At 35.6% G+C, this 20,972-nt stretch overlaps 1 protein-coding gene across 1 annotated transcript in view; it reads left to right on the top strand.

The window, feature by feature from the left end:
- LOC111154437 (Rho GTPase activating protein 42) overlaps positions 1-20,972 on the top strand; it is a 285,187-nt gene that overhangs the window by 140,886 nt on the left and 123,329 nt on the right. Inside the window, exon 4 of the mRNA XM_022514037.1 lies at positions 7,017-7,088. Within this exon, the coding sequence (XP_022369745.1) occupies positions 7,017-7,088 (72 nt within the window). The remainder of the gene's footprint in view (positions 1-7,016; positions 7,089-20,972) is intronic.

The raw sequence follows: 20,972 nt of genomic DNA, 5'->3' as shown, positions 1-20,972 counted from the left end.
TCAAGAGTCTGCTGCATAACCAAGTCACCCAGGTGCCCCCAAATAAGAATTTCTTTGATTTTTGAAATTTTTAGAAAAGATTTTATTATTTGATGGGTAGAAATTGAGTGAACACAAGTAGGGGGAGCAGAATGCAGAGGGAAAGGGGAGAAGCCAGCTCCCCACTGAGCAGGAAGCCCAATTTAGGGCTGGGGACCCCATCCCAGGACCCTGGGATCATGACCTGCTCTGAAGGCAGACATTTAATGACTGAGCCACCCAGGTGTCCCACAAAATAGGAATATTTAATAAAAATAGGATAGCACTTAAAAATCCATGGTCTATAGAAAATTATAATTCATGTATACTTGGACACATACACACACACAAAAAACTCCAAATGTATTCAGAGAATTATTCATCTGGTCACATAAAAACTTTTCTAATTATTACTTGTGAGTGACTTATGAGCACTCCCTGGTGGCTCTTTGTTAGAACCACTTGAAACAGCAGAAGAAAAGGTAAGTGAAAACTTAATTGTCTGGCTTTGTGTAAGTAACACTGCACCCACAGTTCAAGTGTATTTACTCAGTAAATGCAGTATTGCAAAATATTATCCAATATCATATTCACTTCTCTGCTACAGATAATAAGTGAAATACCAGATAATTTGATTTTTAAAATGGATCGATATCTATAAAAATAGGTTGGTTGTACCCAGAATTTAGAATTACAGATGGTTAAGAATTGTAAGATAGTAAGTAAGTAATTGTAAGAAAATAAGATCTTATTTACTGAAATAAAACCTTTTTAAGATTTTACATTATTAGTATCTAGGGAGAATATTAAAATTGGTTTTGTATTTTTCCTAAAGCCTCTTAGAAAGTTCATGCAAAGTAACACATTCCACAAGTATTATGGGATCTTGAATCTCGTAATCTGTGACTTGACACTCCCCTGCCAGCTCTCCGCCCCCCAACCTGAAATTACCTTCTGGAAGAAGTTTCATCAAGCCTCTTGTGTAAATCTGGGGACAAAGAGTTCCATGTGAGCCAAAATTTCATTTCTCTAGATTTTTTTTTTAGACCTTATGAAAGTAAAGTCACCAGAGTTGTACCGTGATTCACATTTAATTATAGTTTTCCACCATTTTGTATGTCCTTTTTCTTTATTATACAGTAGCAACAATAATTCTTTTAAAACTGCTAAAAATTTTAAACACCTTTAATTTACACTTGGATTACTTCAGAGTTGAAAACTTTTATCCGTGTGATTGACAAGTTTGTGTGGATGAAAAGCGTGTGTTCCCTGGGGAATGTACAAAGATAAGGGTCAGAAGCAGCGGAATTGGGTTGTAAATCTCCATTCTACCGTTTGAAGAGTGTTGTTGGCATTTCCATTTTGACGTCCTGAGTTTAGATTCACATGTTGTGAACAGCGGTTCATTGACTGCACAAAAGCATGATATTCGGGATGTAAAACCACATATATGTGGCACTGGCTTATGGAAAAAAATAAGTTCCTGTTTCTCTGTTATCTATCGAGTAGATCAGTACTGTTCTGTTAAATTAATTTCAATTCAGTTTCTACTTTGAAGAACTACACTTTAAACCATGGGAAATTTAAGACTGAACACATAGGAGACATTGTAAGTTCTGCGAAGAAGGAAACATTTTTCGAAAGGCTGCCATATGTCAAATTTATGCTTGTTATTTTAAAAATATGTATATCTCTCCTTTCATTATTATTAACACTTTAAGAGGTATAGGGATGAAGACACTGAGACTTAGAAGTTTTGATGCTGAAATTAAAATGGAACTGGGTCTAACTTTAACACTCATGTGCTTAAAACATTCTGGATGATTTTTGAATTTTGAACTTTATTGCTTATATAAAATCAGTTTTATTCTTGATATTTTGATGAGTTTAGCAGAGTACGTGCCACATAGTAAACACTCAACAAATCATATCTTTTGATGTCTCTATCTCTATCTTTTCTCCCCTTCCTTTTCTGTTTAGTACCTCTGAAACTTTTTTTTTTTTAATTCCTTCGGTTTCACATTAATAGAATGAGAGTAGGAGAAAGAAAGAGGAGAAAAATGAACAAATCTAAAAACAAAAGAAAAAAAGTGAAGAAATATGGGCAAATTGGGTTAAGAAATAATAATTGCCCCAGAGGGTGGTTGTTATTTCACATCTTCTGTGTTATATCCTCAGGTTTTGTTTTATTCCCAGGTCATATTTACATATGGCAGAGACTGAAACCATTGGATAGGAATGTGGCACCAGTGTCTTAGTATACGGATTTATCCTTTAGGTCCCTTTCCTAATCCTTCTCTCCCCAATAATACGTTTCATTCATATTGATTAACTCTGTTATTTTGAGATGGCATATTCCGCCAAAATACTTGAGTCTTCCCCTGGCATTGAACATAATAGATCCAAAGTGAAATTCATTATTTTTATTCTTTCTCCAACAAACAGACTCTTTACCTTATTTACTCTAGTTCTTAATGTGATGCCAGAGTTCCAATGCTTGAGGCAAAACTTCTTAATGTGCCCTTTGATTCCTCTCCCTCTGGACCCTTTTCTATTTCTGAGAAAACTTGCAGTTCCCTGTTAGCAGTTTGTTAACACTGCAGGAACCTGATCCTAGTACCTTATTGTTTCAAACTTGAGTTCCACTCCCAGCTATTCACCTGGCACATCTTGTCTTCATCTCTTGCTTCTCAAACTATCCCACATATTACTGGTTTCCTAGAACAGGTTTTTACAACATGAATTTTCTGTTTAGAAGCCAGCAGGGATTCTATGTTCAGGCTGTTCTTCCTAGATTATGGGTATCTTTTCCTTATTCCAACTGAGTTTTCTATCAAAAATATGTGTGTGTGTGTGTGTGTGTGTGTGTGTGTGTGTGTGTGTATACACACACATGCACACTTTTCTCCAGCTAGATAATGTTCTTGTTAGTTGATAATAATGTATTAATTCTATGGATCATATTATGTGCCAGAACTGTTTGATATGCTTCATATTCATTCTGTATTCCCATTTTTCAAAAGTTAACTGAGGGCCTGTAACTAGGTCAATGCACTCACAGTCATGATTGACTCTTAATGATTGTTTAAGAAATGCTTTATTTTTCTGTACTGCACTCTCCCTTCCCTCATATCAGGCTTAGTTCTGCCCCTTTGCCTTTATTCATGGTGTTCCCTGTTTCTAGAATTATTTTATCTTTTCAGTTCTTTATTTAGTTCTCAAGGATCTTTTCTGTTTTCAAAATCCTGATGTATTCATGTATTCATAAGGAGTTCTCCATAGTTTATCATGTAGAACTAATCAGTTTTGTCTTTCAATTTTTCCAAAAATTTTAGCAGTGTTTTAAGAGCATCAAATACTTGTTGAATGAATAAAATTTTCCTCTCTACTCAAATAGACATTAAATTTCTGGAAGGCTTAGTCCATGCCTTAGTTTTTTCACTTTACCATAGACCTCAGCAGTATGCTTGGAAGTACATAAGTACCTAGTGATTGGATATGGGATAGTCCAGCCATCTGTCTTTCAGGACTTTTATGGGAAAGTACTTTCTCATAATGTGCACATAGACTTCAACCAAAGAGTAATACTATAGATTCAGATACAGAAGTGTATTCAGTACATAAATACAGAATGAGATTAATTATCTGTGTCAGTTTGGAACTATTAAAAGCTATAAATTTTGAAGACTTACTATGTTAAGACACTGAACTAAGTGTTTTATATTCCTTATCTTAGTCCTTAGAACCAAGTTAAGTTGTGGGGTAGGTGTTGCAGCCGATGCTGAGAATGGTTAAACAGCAGCTTATAACAACAGGCCCCAGTTTAAACACAGGTATTCTTTTTTTTTTTTTTAAGATTTATTTATTTATTTGTCAGAGAGAGAGAGGGAGAGAGAGCAAGCACAGGCAGACAGAATGGCAGGCAGAGGCAGAGGGAGAAGCAGGCTCCCTGATGAGCAAGGAGCCCGATGTGGGACTTGATCCCAGGACGCTGGGATCATGACCTGAGCCGAAGGCAGCTGCTTAACCAACTGAGCCACCCAGGCATCCCAAAACCCAGGTATTCTTGATTTTAAATTTATGTGCTTGTGCTGTATATTGCATATCATCTAATTCAGCACCCTTATTGTTGCTGTTTTCACCACTTGAGAAATATCTCCCTGTTTAAGTTCACTGACTTTAAATATATTAGATCATGCTTGTTTCCAGCATAACATAAACCTTCAGTAAATACTAGCCTTTATTGTTATCATTTTTCAAAATTACACATAAGTGTTCATGACACTGTCTTTCACCTTATGCCAACTTCAGTTTAAAAGCAGTTATGTGTGTGTGTGTGTGTGTGTGTGTGTGTGTTTGTGTATGTACATGTGTGTTTATGTATTTGGGGTTTTATGAGGGTAAAGAAGATTTAGAGCATGACAATTAAAAGTGAGCTACTTTGCTACTTTCCAGTCATTTCTCTCTAGAAAGATGCCTGCAGTGTATCTGGAGGAATGTCTGTCTGAGCTCACAACTGTGATGTTGTCAGAGGTATCTACAGTTTGTTGTTGATGTCTTAGAAAGGGTTTTGAGTATTGATCTACTTTGTATGTCTTTTCTTTAATTATTTTAATTGTTTGTTTGTTCATTTGTTTATCAGAGAGAGAGAGAGAGAGAGAGAGAGCGCACAAGCAGGTGGAATGACTGGCAGAGGGAGGGGGAAAAGCAGGCTCCTGCTGAGCAAGGAGCCCCTTGTGGGACTCAATCCCAGGTCCCTGAGATTATAACCCAAGCAGAAGGCAGATGCTTAACCAACTGAGCCACCCAGGCGTCCCTTCTTATGTCTTTATACAAGGAGTTTAAGTCTTTTCAGTATCTGCCATATTATTTTTTTACGAATTGGAGAATGCTATCATCAAAGGCACTAACACACTAGTTTTTATTTTTGTGTATATTATCTTTGTGGACTTAGATATGGAATTTGAGAAATAAAACTTGACTAGAGAATAAGAAGTTCAGTGAAATTAAGTCAAAGTAAAACACTTGCATTGAAATTTTAGAATTTTGGTATAATTTTAGACTTAGAGTAAAGTTGTAAGAATGATGTAAGGAACTCCTGTATATACTTTAACCTATTTTAAAATAGAGTTACATATTTTAAAAATAGGGTTTTATTTTTAAATGTGTGTGGAGATTCCTTAAGAAATTAACAATAGAGCTTTCCTATGACCCTGCAATTGCACTTTTGGGTATTTACCCCAAAGATACAGATGTAGTGAAAAGAAGGGCCATCTGTACCCCAATGTTCATAGCAGCAATGGCCACAGTCGCCAAACTGTGGAAAGAACCAAGATGCCCTTCAACAGACGAATGGATGAAGAAGATGTGGTCCATATACACTATGGAGTACTATGCCTCCATCAGAAAGGATGAATACCCAACTTTTATATCAACATGGACAGGACTGGAAGAGATTATGCTGAGTGAAATAAGTCAAGCAGAGAGAGTCGATTATGATATGGTTTCACTTACTTGTGGAGCATAAGGAATAACAATGGAGGACATGGGGGAGATGGAGAGGAGAATTGAATTGGAGGAAGTTGGAGGGGGAGATGAACCATGAAAGACTGTGGACTCTGAGAAATAAACAGGGTTTTGGAGGGGAGGGGGGTAGGGGGTTTGGGTGAGCCTGGTGGTGGGTATTATGGAGGGCACGTATTGCATGGAGCACTGGGTGTGGTGCATAAACAATGAATTCTGGAACACTGAAAAGAAATTTAAAAAAAGATTTCTCTTCATCTTAGCATTTGCTAATTATATAATAGATCATATTATCACAGTGGTAAATTAAAATTTTGTTTGTTAACTATAACTGTCCCTTTAGCCCATTGAGATATCAAGGACATATAATATTATGTAAGTTTAAAGTGTGCAGGTTGACTTAATACATGTATATATTACAAACTGATTACCATCAGGGCAATAGCTAACTCCTCCATTCTGTCATATAATTACCATTTTTCGTGTTTGTGTTGAGAACATTTAAGATTCTGTGTTTAATTTTAATACTTTGTAAAGGTTTTTTCAATTGAAGATTTCTTCCCAGCATACTGTTTTTCTTAGAAATGTATATCTCTTGCATTCAGTACCTGGTTCCCACACTGAAAACTCCTTCTTCACAATATTCTCACAGATCCAAATTAAAATATTTATCTTTCTTAAAGTGGTAGTAAATCCCAGTTTGGAGTTTGGGGCTAAAATACTGTTCATTGAAATGAAATCAGGTAATATTATAGTAGGGTTGGAAGTATATGAACATTCAGCCAAATCCCAAGTGTAAGAAAACTAATTAAATAGAAGAAAATGAACCTTATTTTATTTTGCAGATGTAGAATAACATTCTAGTGGCAAATAGAAGAGCTTTATATGATTTGATTTTAAAATGATGCTTAGTGACGCCTGGGTGGCTCAGTTGGTTAAGCGGCTGCCTTCGGCTCAGGTCATGATCCCAGCGTCCTGGGATTGGTCCCACATCAGGCTCCTTGCTCGGCGGGGAGCCTGCTTCTCCCTCTGCCTCTGCCTACCACTCTGTCTGCCTGTGCTCATGCTCTCTCTCTCTCTCTCTAACAAATAAATAAATAAAATCTTAAAAAAAAAATAAAATGATGCTTAAACTAACTGCATTAAACCAGAGTAATTAACGGTATTTGTAAATATCTGTATTATTTCTTAGTTACATCTTAGAATACGAAATTAAATATTTAGACTAGGATCTCAACATGTATACTTGGTTTCCATTATTCATGTTATTGTTGGAATTAAGTGAAATAATTTGTGGAAACAACCTTATAAAGTAGAAATTACTATATAACATGCAAGGTATTTTTATTTCACTTATAGAAGCCGTCAAGAGAACAAAAGTTCTTTATTTAAGTTGAATAAAGGAGCTATCTTTTTTTTATTAATATTTACATGAAATATTATGGAACTTAATGTGTTTGCATTTTTAATTTCAGATTCAAAACGCTAATGATGTGTTAATTGCTCCACTTGAGAAATTTCGCAAAGAACAGATAGGTGCAGCAAAAGTAAGTGTTATGTCTTATTATTCTTCAGATATTCTCTTGATAATTAAAGATGACATACTTTCAGATGTTAATATTTTTGAAATTAGAATGACCTTTTTAAAAAATTCTGTACGTCAAAAAAAAATTCTGTACGTCATTTTTAACTTTTGCACAGAGCCTATTACAAAGACTGGAATTCTTTTAGACATAAAGGGTTTTCTTCTACTGAATAGAGAAAGTCAGCATGTTATAAGGTAGTTCCTTTCATCCCAATGATTGTAGGAAATTAACTATTTTAAAGAGAGTGAAATTATAGTAACATTGAGGAGTTTTTTTCCTAACCATATAAAATAAAAACTAGGTATAAAGTGTATTGAAAACTCAGGCAGTAATTATAAAAGAACTTTCATTATTTTTTGTATTTTTTTATTATTAATAAAAGTATTTTGTGAGGGGCGTCTGGGTGGCACAGTTGGTTAAGTGTCCCACTCTTGGTTTTGGCTCAGGTCATGATTTTAGGATCCGGAGATCAGGCCCTGTGTTGGGCTCCATGCTAAGCATGGAGTCTGTTTGGGAATCTCTCTCTTTCTCCCTCTTCCCCTCCTGCTTATGTTCTCTTTCAAATAAATAAGTTAAGTTTTTAAAAAAAAATGTGTTTGTAAAAAAACTTTTGACATCCTTCTTCTATCTTTTCTCTGTTTTGGTTTTCCATTTAGTCAGTCACCTACCCCTTCCCCATTCGAGCAGTGTTGTTCTACTGTATAATTATTTTTTCTCCTTCCCTCCTTCCTTTCCACCTGAAATATTGAAATAGCTTACTAGTTGGTCTCCACACTTCATCTTTTTTTTTTTTTCTAAGATTTTTATTATTTATTTATCCACACTTCATCTTAATCTGTTAACATGTTTTTGCTGTCTTCATCATTCTTTAATGATGAAATTTTCAGTGGTTCTCCTTGAGAGACATTTTAATTCTGATAATGAAAGCTTTCCAGCTTTCCACAGTGTGCCCATTTGCTGTATTTCAGTATAGCAAATATATTTTCTTATATATAGCAAATATTGCTGTATTTCAGTATACTTCCCTCCTTAGGCACATTGTCTGTTCACCAGTCTCTGTTTATACCCTGACTAGGTCTGTGGCTTTGCCCAAATTTCCCTCTCCTTGGAATACTTTTTATCCTTTGCTTGTTGAAGTCCTGTTAGCTCTCTACGGCTTCATTCATATCCCAGCACCAGAAAGAAGGCTTCCTCATATGGGCCTTTCTTCATATTATTTATTTGGCTTCCAGAATTGATTATCTTTCTTATAGATCAAGTAGGGTTTTTTTGCTGATTTACTGTAAAAAGCTAGTATAGTCTGTGTTGAATTAGTTTTACGTGCATTTCTCTACAAATTATAAGTATTAGCAAATTAGGGACTAAATCAAAACCATTTTTATGTTAATTAATTCAGCAAACATTTATCAATATCGTAGTTGACCCACTGTGAAAAGTATGGTGTTTGATAAGATTAAGGGATATAATTGTAAACAAGACAGGCTTGCCTGCTGCTGTTGTGTCCCTTATTATCTTTTGTGGAAAGCAGACACCAGAGTAATTACAAATGCACTGAGGATTGTGATGCAATAGTAAAGAGTGCTTTGTGGGAATATAATAAATAAAAACTGACCTTGTCCAGAGAACCAGGAAACGCCTTCTGGAGGAAGTATTGATTAAGCAGCGAACTTAATGATAAAGAAATAGCTGGAAATGGGAGTTCAGGAGCGGGAAGTGGAAAACCTTTCATATTCCCAACAGAGTGGGTATGAAGAAAGGCCTCAAAGGAGGATAGAGCCTAGCATTTTAGAAGAAAAAGAATTTTAGGAATATAGAGGATAATAACAAGACGGCACGTGCACAGCTTTATTAATGGGCCAAAGTATTTTGCTTCTTATTCTGAGGGCACTGATGAGCCAAAGAAAAGTTATAGCTAGAGGTGTGATATTTGCATTTTATTTATTTGTTTATATTATGTTTGTATTTTAAAAGTTGGATGTCATACAGGGATTGGAGGGGTAGGACTGCTTTGGGAAAACCAATTTGGGGGCTATTGGATAGTGACTTTAGATTCAGAAGATGATAGTGGCTGTGAAGATGAAGGGATATATTTCAGAGCTAAAATGGGAAAGGTAAGAAATGGGTTACATATTGGGAAGTGAGAAACAGGACATTTCAGGGATTATTCTTAGGGTTCTGGGTTGTATAATTGGGTGATTTTAGTAGGCAACATTTATGTTTGGGTGGGAAAAATGGTGAGTTTGGCTTTTAGTTATAATGAATTTGAGGTTCCTCCATGATACCCAAGTGGAAATGTTGAATTGGCACGTGTATATTCAGATCTGATTTAGAAATACACATTTGGGAATTGTCTTCTGGTATTAATTAAATCATGGGCAAGATTAGATTCTTTCTGGGAAAGGATAGAATGAGATGAGGACTGAGGTTGTATATAATATGAGAACTTAACATTTGATGTTTGGGAGAGAAAAACAGGACAGATGAGGAGGTTGAGAAGGAAGTGCCGAAGAAGGAAGAAAATAAGAATGTTCAGTGTGCTCAGAGCAAGGAAGAGTTTTTTTTTCAAGAATAATAGTAGCTAATCTTTATTTATATCTATAATTGTAGGGGTTTTCACTGAGCTATTACATCTGTGACATAATTAAGTTCTCACAAGCAACCTGTGAGATGAGTGTAGGTGTTACTCCTGCTTTCACAATGAGGAAAATCATGAGGTGACCTTAACAGATCACAGAGCTAGGAAGTCAGACTATGTATCTGAAATTAATCAATTTTACTTTAGAGCCCCAATTTACAATGTCTCACTTCATTGATACTTGAAAGCTTTGTGGGGCACCTGGGTGGCTTAGTTGGTTAAGTGTCCAATGTTTGATTTTGGTTCAGGTCATGTCAGGGTCCTGAGATTGAACCCTGCATGGAGGCTCTGTGCTCAGTGGGGAGTCAACTTCAGTATCATCTTTCCCTCTGCCCCTCCCCCTGCTTGTGTGCACTCTCTCTCTCTCTTTCTCTCTCTCAAATAAATAAAAATCTTTAATAAAAAAATTTAAAGAGCTCTGTGAAAGTGTTATGATCCCTCTAAAATAGCAGACATTGCTTGTGTATGGATTATTCTTATTTAAGTGTTTAAGTTACCTATAGTTAAAATAACATGAATAATTACACCTATTTTATGTTATTTTTATTCTTATTTAAGAGTTTAAATTAGCTATAGTTAAAATGAATAATTATACACATTTTATTTTATCTTTATTTTATTATTATTATTTTATTTTTTAAATATCTCAGTTGCTGGGTGTTATCAGCTGAGAGCACACACAGTATACTATGCCTTTGCCTTGTGATTGGGGAAGGTATTTTAAACTTGCTCCTAAGTGAGTTCAAATGAAATCTTGAACCTAAATATTATTGCATTTGGCCTTTTGGTTGTGGTGATTCTGTGCACTTTATCTGCCTGATGCTCTTAGTACTAAATTGTTTGTAAGCTGTTAAGTAATCCTTGTTCAGTAAAGTGAATAAAAACCAGGCATTTTCTTCTGAAATATATGTATAGGTCAGTTTTATTTTGGTATTACAGAAATTTTGTGATAGAAATTAAAATATTTGAAGGTGTTTATTTTTTCTATTGGTTTATTCCTTATTTCACCTTACCTTATGTATTTTCTTGATAAATAGAGTTAATTCTCCAAATGACACTGCTGCTTTTTACAGTCTGTACAGTAGAGGTTTTGAGCAAGTGTGTTCAGGCTAATGAGCTAGCTGGAAAGCAAGAACATCGGTTAAGTGTAGACTCCTCCACTGCAGTCAGTGACCTCTTTAGCTTGAGCCAGGTGGAAAATGCTGAGTCAAAGTAGCCCGCTCCTCACAACGAGGTGATCCTATCTAACTGAAGTGGACAAAGTGTATGGACCACAAACATTTCCTTTGTAGTTTGTTCTGAGTACTTTGAGAAACCTGATACTTTGCTGTGTGAGTTACAATTGTGGAGAATAAGCACTATTGAGAACCATTAGAAAAGATTAATGATGGGCGTTGCTGAACTGAAGGATAGAGGAGGTGGTTCCTATTTTTTTAATAGCAAAAATTATCTATAAACAGTTGCAAAAGTGTATTTATGTAGAGGTTCTTAGTGTGCTGGTAGATGCAGAATGGAATTGTTTGCAGGCCTGACATGTTACATGTGTCAGAGTATAGAATTGAATGTTTAGTTTTTTTTAATTTGTATTTTTTTTTAGATTTGTATGCAGGCATAGTTTTTTTTTAATTTGTAATTTGTTGATGCTGATTTCAATTCTAAAAATGAGGAGAATAGATATCCAGAATGATTAAAGCGAACTTAAATTTTACAATAGTAATATATCCAGAGCAGCATTCTAATAGAGCAAAATGGACTATGACTTGTCTGCATTCAATTGACAACTGTGTTTGATTGCAATCAAAATCTCCTCCTTGCCCCCAGAGAGAATCCATTTTAAGTCCTTTCTACACCTGTTATCACATACACTGGCAGACTCTAACATATAAGTAGTACTCCGTATTTGAGTTCCTACTCAAAGACAAATACATTAGGAAAAATAGTGTAAGCATATATACATACCAGTCTGTTACATATTTTAAGAGATGGAACTGACTTTCAGGAGACCAAGGACTCGTTTTCCACATATAAACAGACTGAGCAGCTAGTTATTGGGACAGTGAGGATTAAGAACTAAATTCCTCAGACCAATAGTATTTTGAATCCTTCTCTACTATTCTTTAGAATACTCTTTTGTAAAATACTTATTTTCCTAACCTTTAGCAAACATGATTCAGTGTGAAATGTATCTTAATTATAAAACATTTCAAGTATGCCCACTTTATGTTTCAAGCTTGCCCACTTTGAATCAAGCCTAGTTAACATATTTCGTTTGATTTTTAATTTTCCTCATCACATAGTAGACATGTAATACTGACTTATTTCAGTAGAGATAACAGTCTTGAGAAATACTGCCCATTAAAGACATTTTCATTTCTGTGGGAAATGTTTTTCAAGACTGGTTTAATTTTTTTTAAAAGACATTTTTAAGTAGACCTTAATAGAAATCATATGAATATTGTTCTATGAAAAATAGACAATGTAATATTAGTCATTTCAAAATAGAACTTGATTTTCTTTATGTTGAAGACTGTAATGGAATCCAATGATTCTTGTTCTTGTTTTCTCCATAGTAGAGTTTGGTTCTGTCTCTGGGCATTTATTATTTTTAAACACATCTTATACATATAATTATTTTAGCATGTAGTGTCTAAAATCTGTGAAGAATTGTCATGATTAATTTGTTAGTCTTAGATTTCTAGCATGTGAAAAATGGCTTTAATCTCATTTGTTGTCTCAAATATACAAATAACTTAAAGAATCTAGAAGGATTACAGATATTTTACTTACTCCAAATTAAAAAGTTTTTGCCACTTGACTGAGTTATTAATCTAATTTAATGGGTAATACATTGGACTTATGTTAGGAACCATCTAAAATTGTGGTTTCTAGTGTCAGAGTATGGTTTCTAGTGTCAAATGACCTTATTTTTCCTCCAGTTGTCAACAAGTTCTACGGAGTATGGTCAGGATTGGTTTTTCTTTTTCTTTTTCTTTCTTTTTTTTTTTTTTTTATTTAAAGATTTTTATTTATTTATTTGACAGAGAGAGATCACAAGTAGACAGAGAGGCTGGCAGAGAGAGAGAGAGAGGGAAGCAGGCTCCCCGCTGAGCAGAGAGCCCGATGCGGGACTCAATCCCAGGACCCTGAGATCATGACCCGAGCCGAAGGCAGCGGCCCAACCCACTGAGCCACCCAGGCGCCCTACCTTTTTTTTTTTTTTTTTTTAAGATTTTATTTTTTATTGGACAGAGAGAGATCACAAGTAGGCAGAGATGCAGGCAGAGAGAGAGAGAGAGAGAGGAGGAAGCAGGCTCCCCGCTGAGCAGAGAGCCCAATGTGGGGCTCCATCCCAGGACCCTGAGATCATGACCTGAGCCGAAGGCAGAGGCTTTAACCCACTGAGCTACCCAGGCACCCAGGATTGGTTTTTCATATGCTGCTGAGCTGAGTCTGCTTCCTGGACAGATGTTCTCTGGGGCTGAATTTTCAGGGCAAATTATAAACTATTTGATAGTTGCTTTGAAACTACTGTAATTCTCTTTATTGTACTTTCTGTCATTAGAACCTATTACATGGGGTTTGAGAATTGTTGATTTTTGTTATTTGTCATCTTTTTTAAAGCAATAATAATAATTACCCTTCATAATAGGTAACCAAGTACTACTTTACTTGAAACTCATTTAATCCTCATATCTAGCATATTAGATAGGAAAACTGTTAAACACATTTTATAGATGAATAAGCTGAGGTGCAGAGAAATTAAGCAAATGGGCTGAGGTCATGGAGCTAGTAAAGGAGTACATTCATTTTTTAAACAGAAATGAGCTAAAACCTATATAGTTCTCTAGTAGCACCACTACATGTTTGATGCTCAAGAAATATTAATTCCTTTATTCTTAAAGAAGGAAAATTGTCTGGTTAGCTCATTTGGAGAATAGGATAATGTCTCATAATTTATCAGCAAGTTCTGTAGAGTCATACAAACTTGAGATCAAAACCTGACGTATAATACTCATAGGAAATGTGGATTTGGGTAAGTTAATTACCTTTTTTACCTTTCCCCATCTGAAAAAAATGGAGACAATAAAAGAACCATCTTCATAGGATTGATATGACAGCATAATTTGACATTTCACAAATTTCTTCACATAATTTCTTCTACATATTAAGTGCTAAGGTATTAATTGCTCTTATAGTTAATAATTAGTATTCATGTTATATACATTCTGTTAGTATTAATCAAAGTATTTCAGTAAAAATAAGGTTCATGTAGTTTAGTTTACCTTATTTTGTCTTATAGGCAGAGACAAATCAATGTTGATTTGATTATTAAGTGCAATTCATAGGGTTACCAAGCAAGAGGGTCTTACCTCTTACCTGGACATTACTTATACTTAATTACTGTAAAATTTGTGAAGTGCTGTTACTTGCGACAGTCCTACAAAGTAGGAAGTTAGGAAGTATTTTCCACAGGACTAACTTGAAAGATCAAGAAAGATCAAGAAGTATTGCCAACAACACAGAGGTACACATGTACTTTAGCTGGGGACTCAAGTCCATGCCTTCTGCTATCTAATTCAGTAATTTGGGCAACATATTATACCTGCCTTTATCACGGGAATGTAAATACATTTTTTGTTATAGTTTATAGTGTTTTCTCATCATTAATACAACATCTTGTAAAGTGAGTATTTGCTCTAATTGACCCCATTGCCACCACTAGAAAAACAAACCAGATCACATTCCCTGGGGACAGGTGAGTCAGTGGTAGTCTTTCTACTTGACAGGTGCTGCCATTCAGTGTCTGTACATGTTTCAAAAATTGGTGAGGTATCATGTTTTTTACATTTCAGAGCTTGCTGGTCCATTAGAAAAGCTGAGCCTCCCATAGTTAGAATTCTGGGGAGGCACATAACTAAAGGCATTCTGATGAACAACTTAATCAATATATATTTTTTACATCACTATATTTTAAATGTATATGTGTGTTTACATACATACATAGATTATTTTAACTTCATTAAGTGGCTGTTACGTGCTCAGGAGGATAAACTTGTATTATAATTTGATTATAATAAATTGAAGATAAGGTTATCACTTTTCTTCCTCCTGATTATCCTTATGTTGATGCCTAGAGACTGATACTTAGGAAACATTTTAAGCATCCCCCAAAATTGTATTTTTACAAATGATCCTTTTGCTAATTTTTTAAAGATTTAATTATTTATTTGAGAGAGAACAAAAAGGAGCATGAGTGGGGGTGCAGAAGGAGAAGGGAGAGGGGAAGAATATCGAGTGGATTGACTTCCCACAGAATGTGGAGCCCAATGTGGAGCTTGATCTCAGGACCCTGGGACCATGACCTGAGCTGAAATCAAGAATCAAATGGGGCACCTGAGTGGCTCTGTCAGTTGGGTGTCTGCCTTAGGCTCAGGTCATGGTCTGGGATCGTGCCCCACGTCTGGCTCCCCGCTCAGTGGAGAACCTGCTTCTCCCTCTCCCACTTGCCCTGCTTGTGCTCACTCTCTATCTCTCTCTGTCAAATAAATAAGTAAAATATTTTTAAAAAAGATTCGTATGCTTAACCAACTGAGCCACCCAGTCTTCCCCCCCCTTATGCTAATTTTTAGGTCAAATATATAGTTTATTAAATTTTGATGCAATTTACAAGTGCCCTACATAATAGTAATTGATGAAATGCAGTAGAGCCTCCCTAGTGTTACTGTTAAAATTGACCCTGAGAGTTCTAGAGAGTGAAACCTTGTAATGCAGTAGAATTTTTTTTTTCATTCTTCAGTGGTCAGGCTTCTTGGGTAAGTATTAAGCCTGTTTCCATGTATTGAAGTCTTCTCTGTATCAAATCCAGTTACTTAAAGTTAATCTGGTAGAAGGAGAAACTCCAAATAACTAATGAGAATTTTCTAGGTCTCTTGATTTAATAGGGACAACAGTGAGGAGTTCAGAAACTTCACTTGGAGCATTTCCCTGAAGAAATCTTCCCTGTGTACTTTATATCTTCTCTAGAAAACAAGGTGGTTTCCTTGTTTCAATAGTTGGAGTTTTTATCTGTATATACATTTTTTCCTCTAGCACATTTACTGCTGCTCTACTGCGGAAGAATTTGCTACATCAGAATTTATGCTTCTATTTACTATATACATTGATATTTTTACTTACACCTTCTTTGTTTGTGATCCCTGCCTTTCCATTTGTCCTTGAGGTGGTTGGGAAACTCTCAGTGATATTTTTTTTCCCCAAATTTAAATGGTTAGAAATATTCTGAAACACTTAGGAATCTTCATATTGATTTCTGTGGAAAACTCAACACACTAAAATTGCAAAACATTTTATTTCACACTGTGTTTTAGAATTCAAAGCAAGTTGCAGATAAAAAGAGGATTACATTTCAAGCATCAGGAATAGGTAGGTAGTGCACGTCATTTGATGTTAACTGGGGAGCTCTGATAAAATGACTACCCGCTATGAGTAATACCCTCCTGTGTTTAATTTTATACTGTAATAGTTGCTTGTTTATTGAGAAAACACACAAACATGTCAGAACTTAATATCGGGGTGATCTAGCAAAGAAGAAAGATGAAGGACTTTCCAAATAATTTTTATAGAATACTAATTTTTGTGCCTTATAATATTTTTTATTTTTTTTGCCCTTTCCTATATTTTATGTGTATCAAATTGGAATTAAAACTTAATACACGTTGAAGTAATTGGAAATTCTCTAAAGACTATAAATCATTGAGTTAATATTTAGGAAACTTTGATAGCTTTAAAAATCATGAAGTACTTAACAGTACTTTCCTTTTAAAATTAATTCAACCTTTTGTTACATCTGAAACATAGAAAATTTATCTAGTCCAGCAAAAAATAAACAAACATATACTTAGTACCCATTGTCAGAGTTGCTAGGGTCAGTATAAGGAAGCATGTATAGGGTCAGTATAAGTTGAACATTCCTGTTATATATAGTTATTTTTTAATAGGACATTGTTTCAATACCAAACTCTTGTTTTCTATAAACAGTTTCAGTTTTTAAGTGTTCTTGTTAAAATTTAGCAGTGAAAATTGAACTTGAAACCCCAGTGTCTGGTTACTACTACATTAAAAAATATATTTATCAGTAGTAACTGATAAAATTAGTTACCTTTTCATTGTTCGTGTCATAATGTTTATTCAGATCAAAATAAAATCTCAGCAGCAATTATGGTAGAACACTTTGATTCCATACTTGCTTAGTAGACTATGGATTTGATGGTGAGACTTTTGCAACTTCATTCCAAAGTAATGAGATATTTTGGCATCTATACTTTATCATCTAATAACAGGTTCTTCTCTACTACTTAATCCTCCTTGCCTGTCTCTGAGTCATTAGAAAGTTGATTAGCATGCCATCATCCATCTTAAGTTATTGATACAAAAGTATTCAACTAGACAGTGTTGATCTGCTTTGTTAGAGATGGTGTAGAGTCTAGGGACACAAAAATAAAATATGATGCTTGCCTTCATGGGGTTAACACTACAGCAAAAGCAGTCACAGAGAAACAGATAATTATGATGAAATGGAATTAATGGTATATATGAAGTACACCTATAGTTTTAGAAGAACAGTGGAACAGTTTATTCTGGCAAAGACTTTTGTGATGTTCTGGCATCAGCACATGCAATGTAATGGCTAGCAGAAACTTTCCAGTTAGTGCAAGTGATAACGTCCCAAACAAAAGAGAAGAGTCATAATGGTGTAAGGAAAATTGTGATGTGGCTTAGAAAGTTGGTTTATTCCGATGTGATTAGAGTTGTTGATTTTAGTGTCCCACCCTGCCCCAACATGAACCACATTAAGAAATGCATTTTATGTCATAATGCAATGAATGTATGCACTAACACTCTCTGTTATTACCTATGATATAACCTGATATTTTCAATTGTATTCTACTATAATCTATTTCATTCAAACAAATGCTAGTTATAACCCCCTAATGTCATAACCCATAATGTGAATAAATATTGGGCCATAGCTTAGCATGCAAATATAAATGAAAGGTGAAGATGAATTATTGAGAAATGAGGCAGGAAATATTCAGCTGAGGCAGAATAATGAAGAGTTCTGTGCTGCTACTAAGGAGGGTTTTTTTGTTTTGTTTTGGGGGGTAACAAAAATCATGATAATGATGAACAGGATATAATAGATATTGATCATACATGTCAAATGTTTTCTAGGCAGCTATCATATATTTATTTCATCTTTACAGCTCTGTGAGGTAGGGGCTATTATTTTCATCCTTTTCTTATCAATGAGTACACTTGAGCCACAGAGAAAATAATGTGATTTATTAAGGAATAGGCAGCTGGTAAATGAAAAAGCACAGAAATTGAACCCAGGCAGTTTGCCTCTAAGGCACATGCTCGTAGCCTTGATAATTTACTCATATGGCAGATATGATACTCAGGTGGGCAGAGTCTTAGTCTGTATTTTAAGAAGATAGGAGCATTGTGAAAGGCTGGAGTCTGAGAAACTAGCTGTCAGCCCATAATTCATCAATACTTGCATTAGAATGTTTATGCAATTTTTTCCTGCCATCAGTTGATCTAGCCGTTTCTGTATACCTGCCATCTGCACAGGCATGTAACCAGAAAACCACACCAACAGGAAGGGAACCTTAGGCCTGTGTCATGTAAAGGTCTCTGACTCTAAGCTCCCACTGAATACCCTCCATCCAACCACAAACCTCTAGAATAATCCTCCCCATTTCCCATGTAGTTCAAAGATAAGCCTCTTTGTAAGCCCTGCAGTTTTCTTAGGCCACTGTGGTTTTTTTTTTTTTTTAAAGATCTTATTTATTGAGAGAGACACAGAGAGAGCATGCACATGTGTCTCGGTGCACAAGCGCGCAAGGAGCAGAGAGAGAGGGAGAAAGAATCTTAAGTGAACTCTGTGCTGAGCAGGAGCCTGAGGTGGGGCTGGATCTCAGGACCCTGAGATCACGAACTGAGCTGAAATCAGGAGTTGGATACTTAACTGAATAAGCCCCCCAGGTGCCCCTTGGGCTCTTGCCATTGTAATGCTTTTCTTCTGATTCAATATATTTCTCCAGTCTACTATATCTTTCCTCTTTAGAACTTACTTCTGTCCTTGCCTTTGGGTCCAAAAGGGTGATATTCCCATCTGTGAATTCAGCTGTTAACAAATTCCCAAAGGAATGATGGCACAGGAGAGGGCGAGCCGGCCATCCTGTGTGATATTTTTACCAGTTCATATGTACCAGCGCCAGTGCTGAGCAAGTTTCTCATTAAGGGACCAAGGGTGACTCCATTCTCTTCTACTCAGAATGAGTTTTCCACCCTGAAGAGTTAAGGGTGTCCTTTGTTTCCTTTTCTGAGTTGAAAATGAGTTTAATTTCTGTTTTAAGTCCAAGTGTGGCAAATTGTATGCCAGATTTGGCTCACTACCTGTGTCCCTTGAACTATGAATGTGTGTGGTTTTTACATTTTTAAATAGTTTAAGAAACTAAAAGAACAATATTTTGTGACATGAAAATGATGTGAAATCAAATTTCAGTGCCCATAAAAAAATCTTTATTAGAAGACAGCATTGCCCATTTGTTTGGGTTTTCTATAGCGGTTCTCATCCTAGAAGAGCAGAATTGAGTAACAGTTGTGTCAGAGACCGTGTGGCTCACAAAGCATAAAATATTACTATCTGGCCCCAAGATTACTATCTTGCAGAAAAAATTTTGCAGTGCCTAGTCTGAGTCCTGAGATAAATTTCATTTTTAACCTCTGTAATCCTGTAGGTCTCCATGCAAATATAGACCTTCTCTGGTATCAGTCTTAATAAAGTAAGTTTGATTACTTAGCTTCCTAGTTTAGAAAACCACAGAATTTATTGTAAGATAAAATTGGGTATGACTTTGAACAGGTTAGTGGCTAAAAGTCATAAACACCAACATTTTTTATTTCAAGCATATATATCTTCCAAATATATATTCTCAGTTTAGAGCTTTTTTTTTCTTTTTTTGCAGATAGCAATTTAGAAAAAGATGAATCCTTTTTACCTCTGAAGTAGAATATATTTAAATAGTTAAGAGATAGCCAAGTAAAAACCACTTTATAATTGCTTGCTTTTGTTGAGGTTTCAAATTGCAACTGGAACTGCTAAATATGTGGACAGCCTTCCTCCCAAAAGTGTTATTTTAAGTAAGAATGTGGTAAAATCTCCTTATAGATTTAAATTTCTTTTGTTCATGTGCACCATTTTACAACTATACAAAAGCAGCCATTAGTAATGGAAAAAAATATTTTGGTGTTTTGGGATTGCACGATAAGGTGACTCATTTGGTAACCAAAATTATTAAAATTTGTGAATCTATTTGTAAAAACTGGGCACTAGATAACAAGTATGTTTGCAATTGGACACATACATTGAGAGAAATAAGGTAAGGTCTACGATTTTTATGCACAATAATAAACAGCTTTCATTGATTTTTTTTTTTTTTTAATTTATTTGACAGAGACCACAAGTAGGCAGAGAGGCAGGCAGAGAGAGAGAGGAAGAAGCAGGCTCCCCGCTGAGCAGAGAGCCCGATGCGGGACTCGATCCCAGGACCCTGAGATCATGACCTGAGCCGAAGGCAGAGGCTTTAAACCACTGAGCCACCCAGGCGCCCTCATTGATTTTTTTTTTTTAAAGATTTTATTTATTTATTTGACAGACAGAGATCACAAGTAGGCAGAGAGGAAGAGAGGAGGAAGCAGGCTCCCTGCTGAGCAGAGAGCCCGATGTGGGTCTCGATCCCAGGACCCTGAGATCATGACCTGAGCTGAAGGCAGAGGCTTTAACCCACTGAGCCACCCAGGAGCCCCAGCTTTCATTGATTTTATCAATAGATTTTCCTTAATACAGATAGCTTCTTACTCTTCTGCTTTTAGAGTAGATTTTGTGTCTTTCTCTTCTGTATCCAGTCAGTAATAATATGAAGCCAGACTGAATGCTCTCCAGAGACCATACAGCCCACGTTTGCCTTGAGAGCCTGGTGATTTACTGGCTCCACGTTGGAGAGATGACCTCTACAATTACTTTAGAAATCCAGTGAAAAGTGAAGTGAGCTCACTGTAGAAAGATTTCAAGCATTGAAAAAACTTGCCTTATTTGGTAAATGTGGTTAACTGGCCCCAGCTGGTAATGTTGGTGAGCTCAT

This window comes from Enhydra lutris, unplaced genomic scaffold, assembly GCF_002288905.1.
Source record: "Enhydra lutris kenyoni isolate GAN:26980312 unplaced genomic scaffold, ASM228890v2 scaffoldscaffold37, whole genome shotgun sequence".
In the NCBI taxonomy this organism is placed as follows: domain Eukaryota; kingdom Metazoa; phylum Chordata; class Mammalia; order Carnivora; family Mustelidae; genus Enhydra; species Enhydra lutris.
Note: the sequence above shows the minus strand (reverse complement) of the source record. Positions and strands in the feature narration are given on the sequence as shown.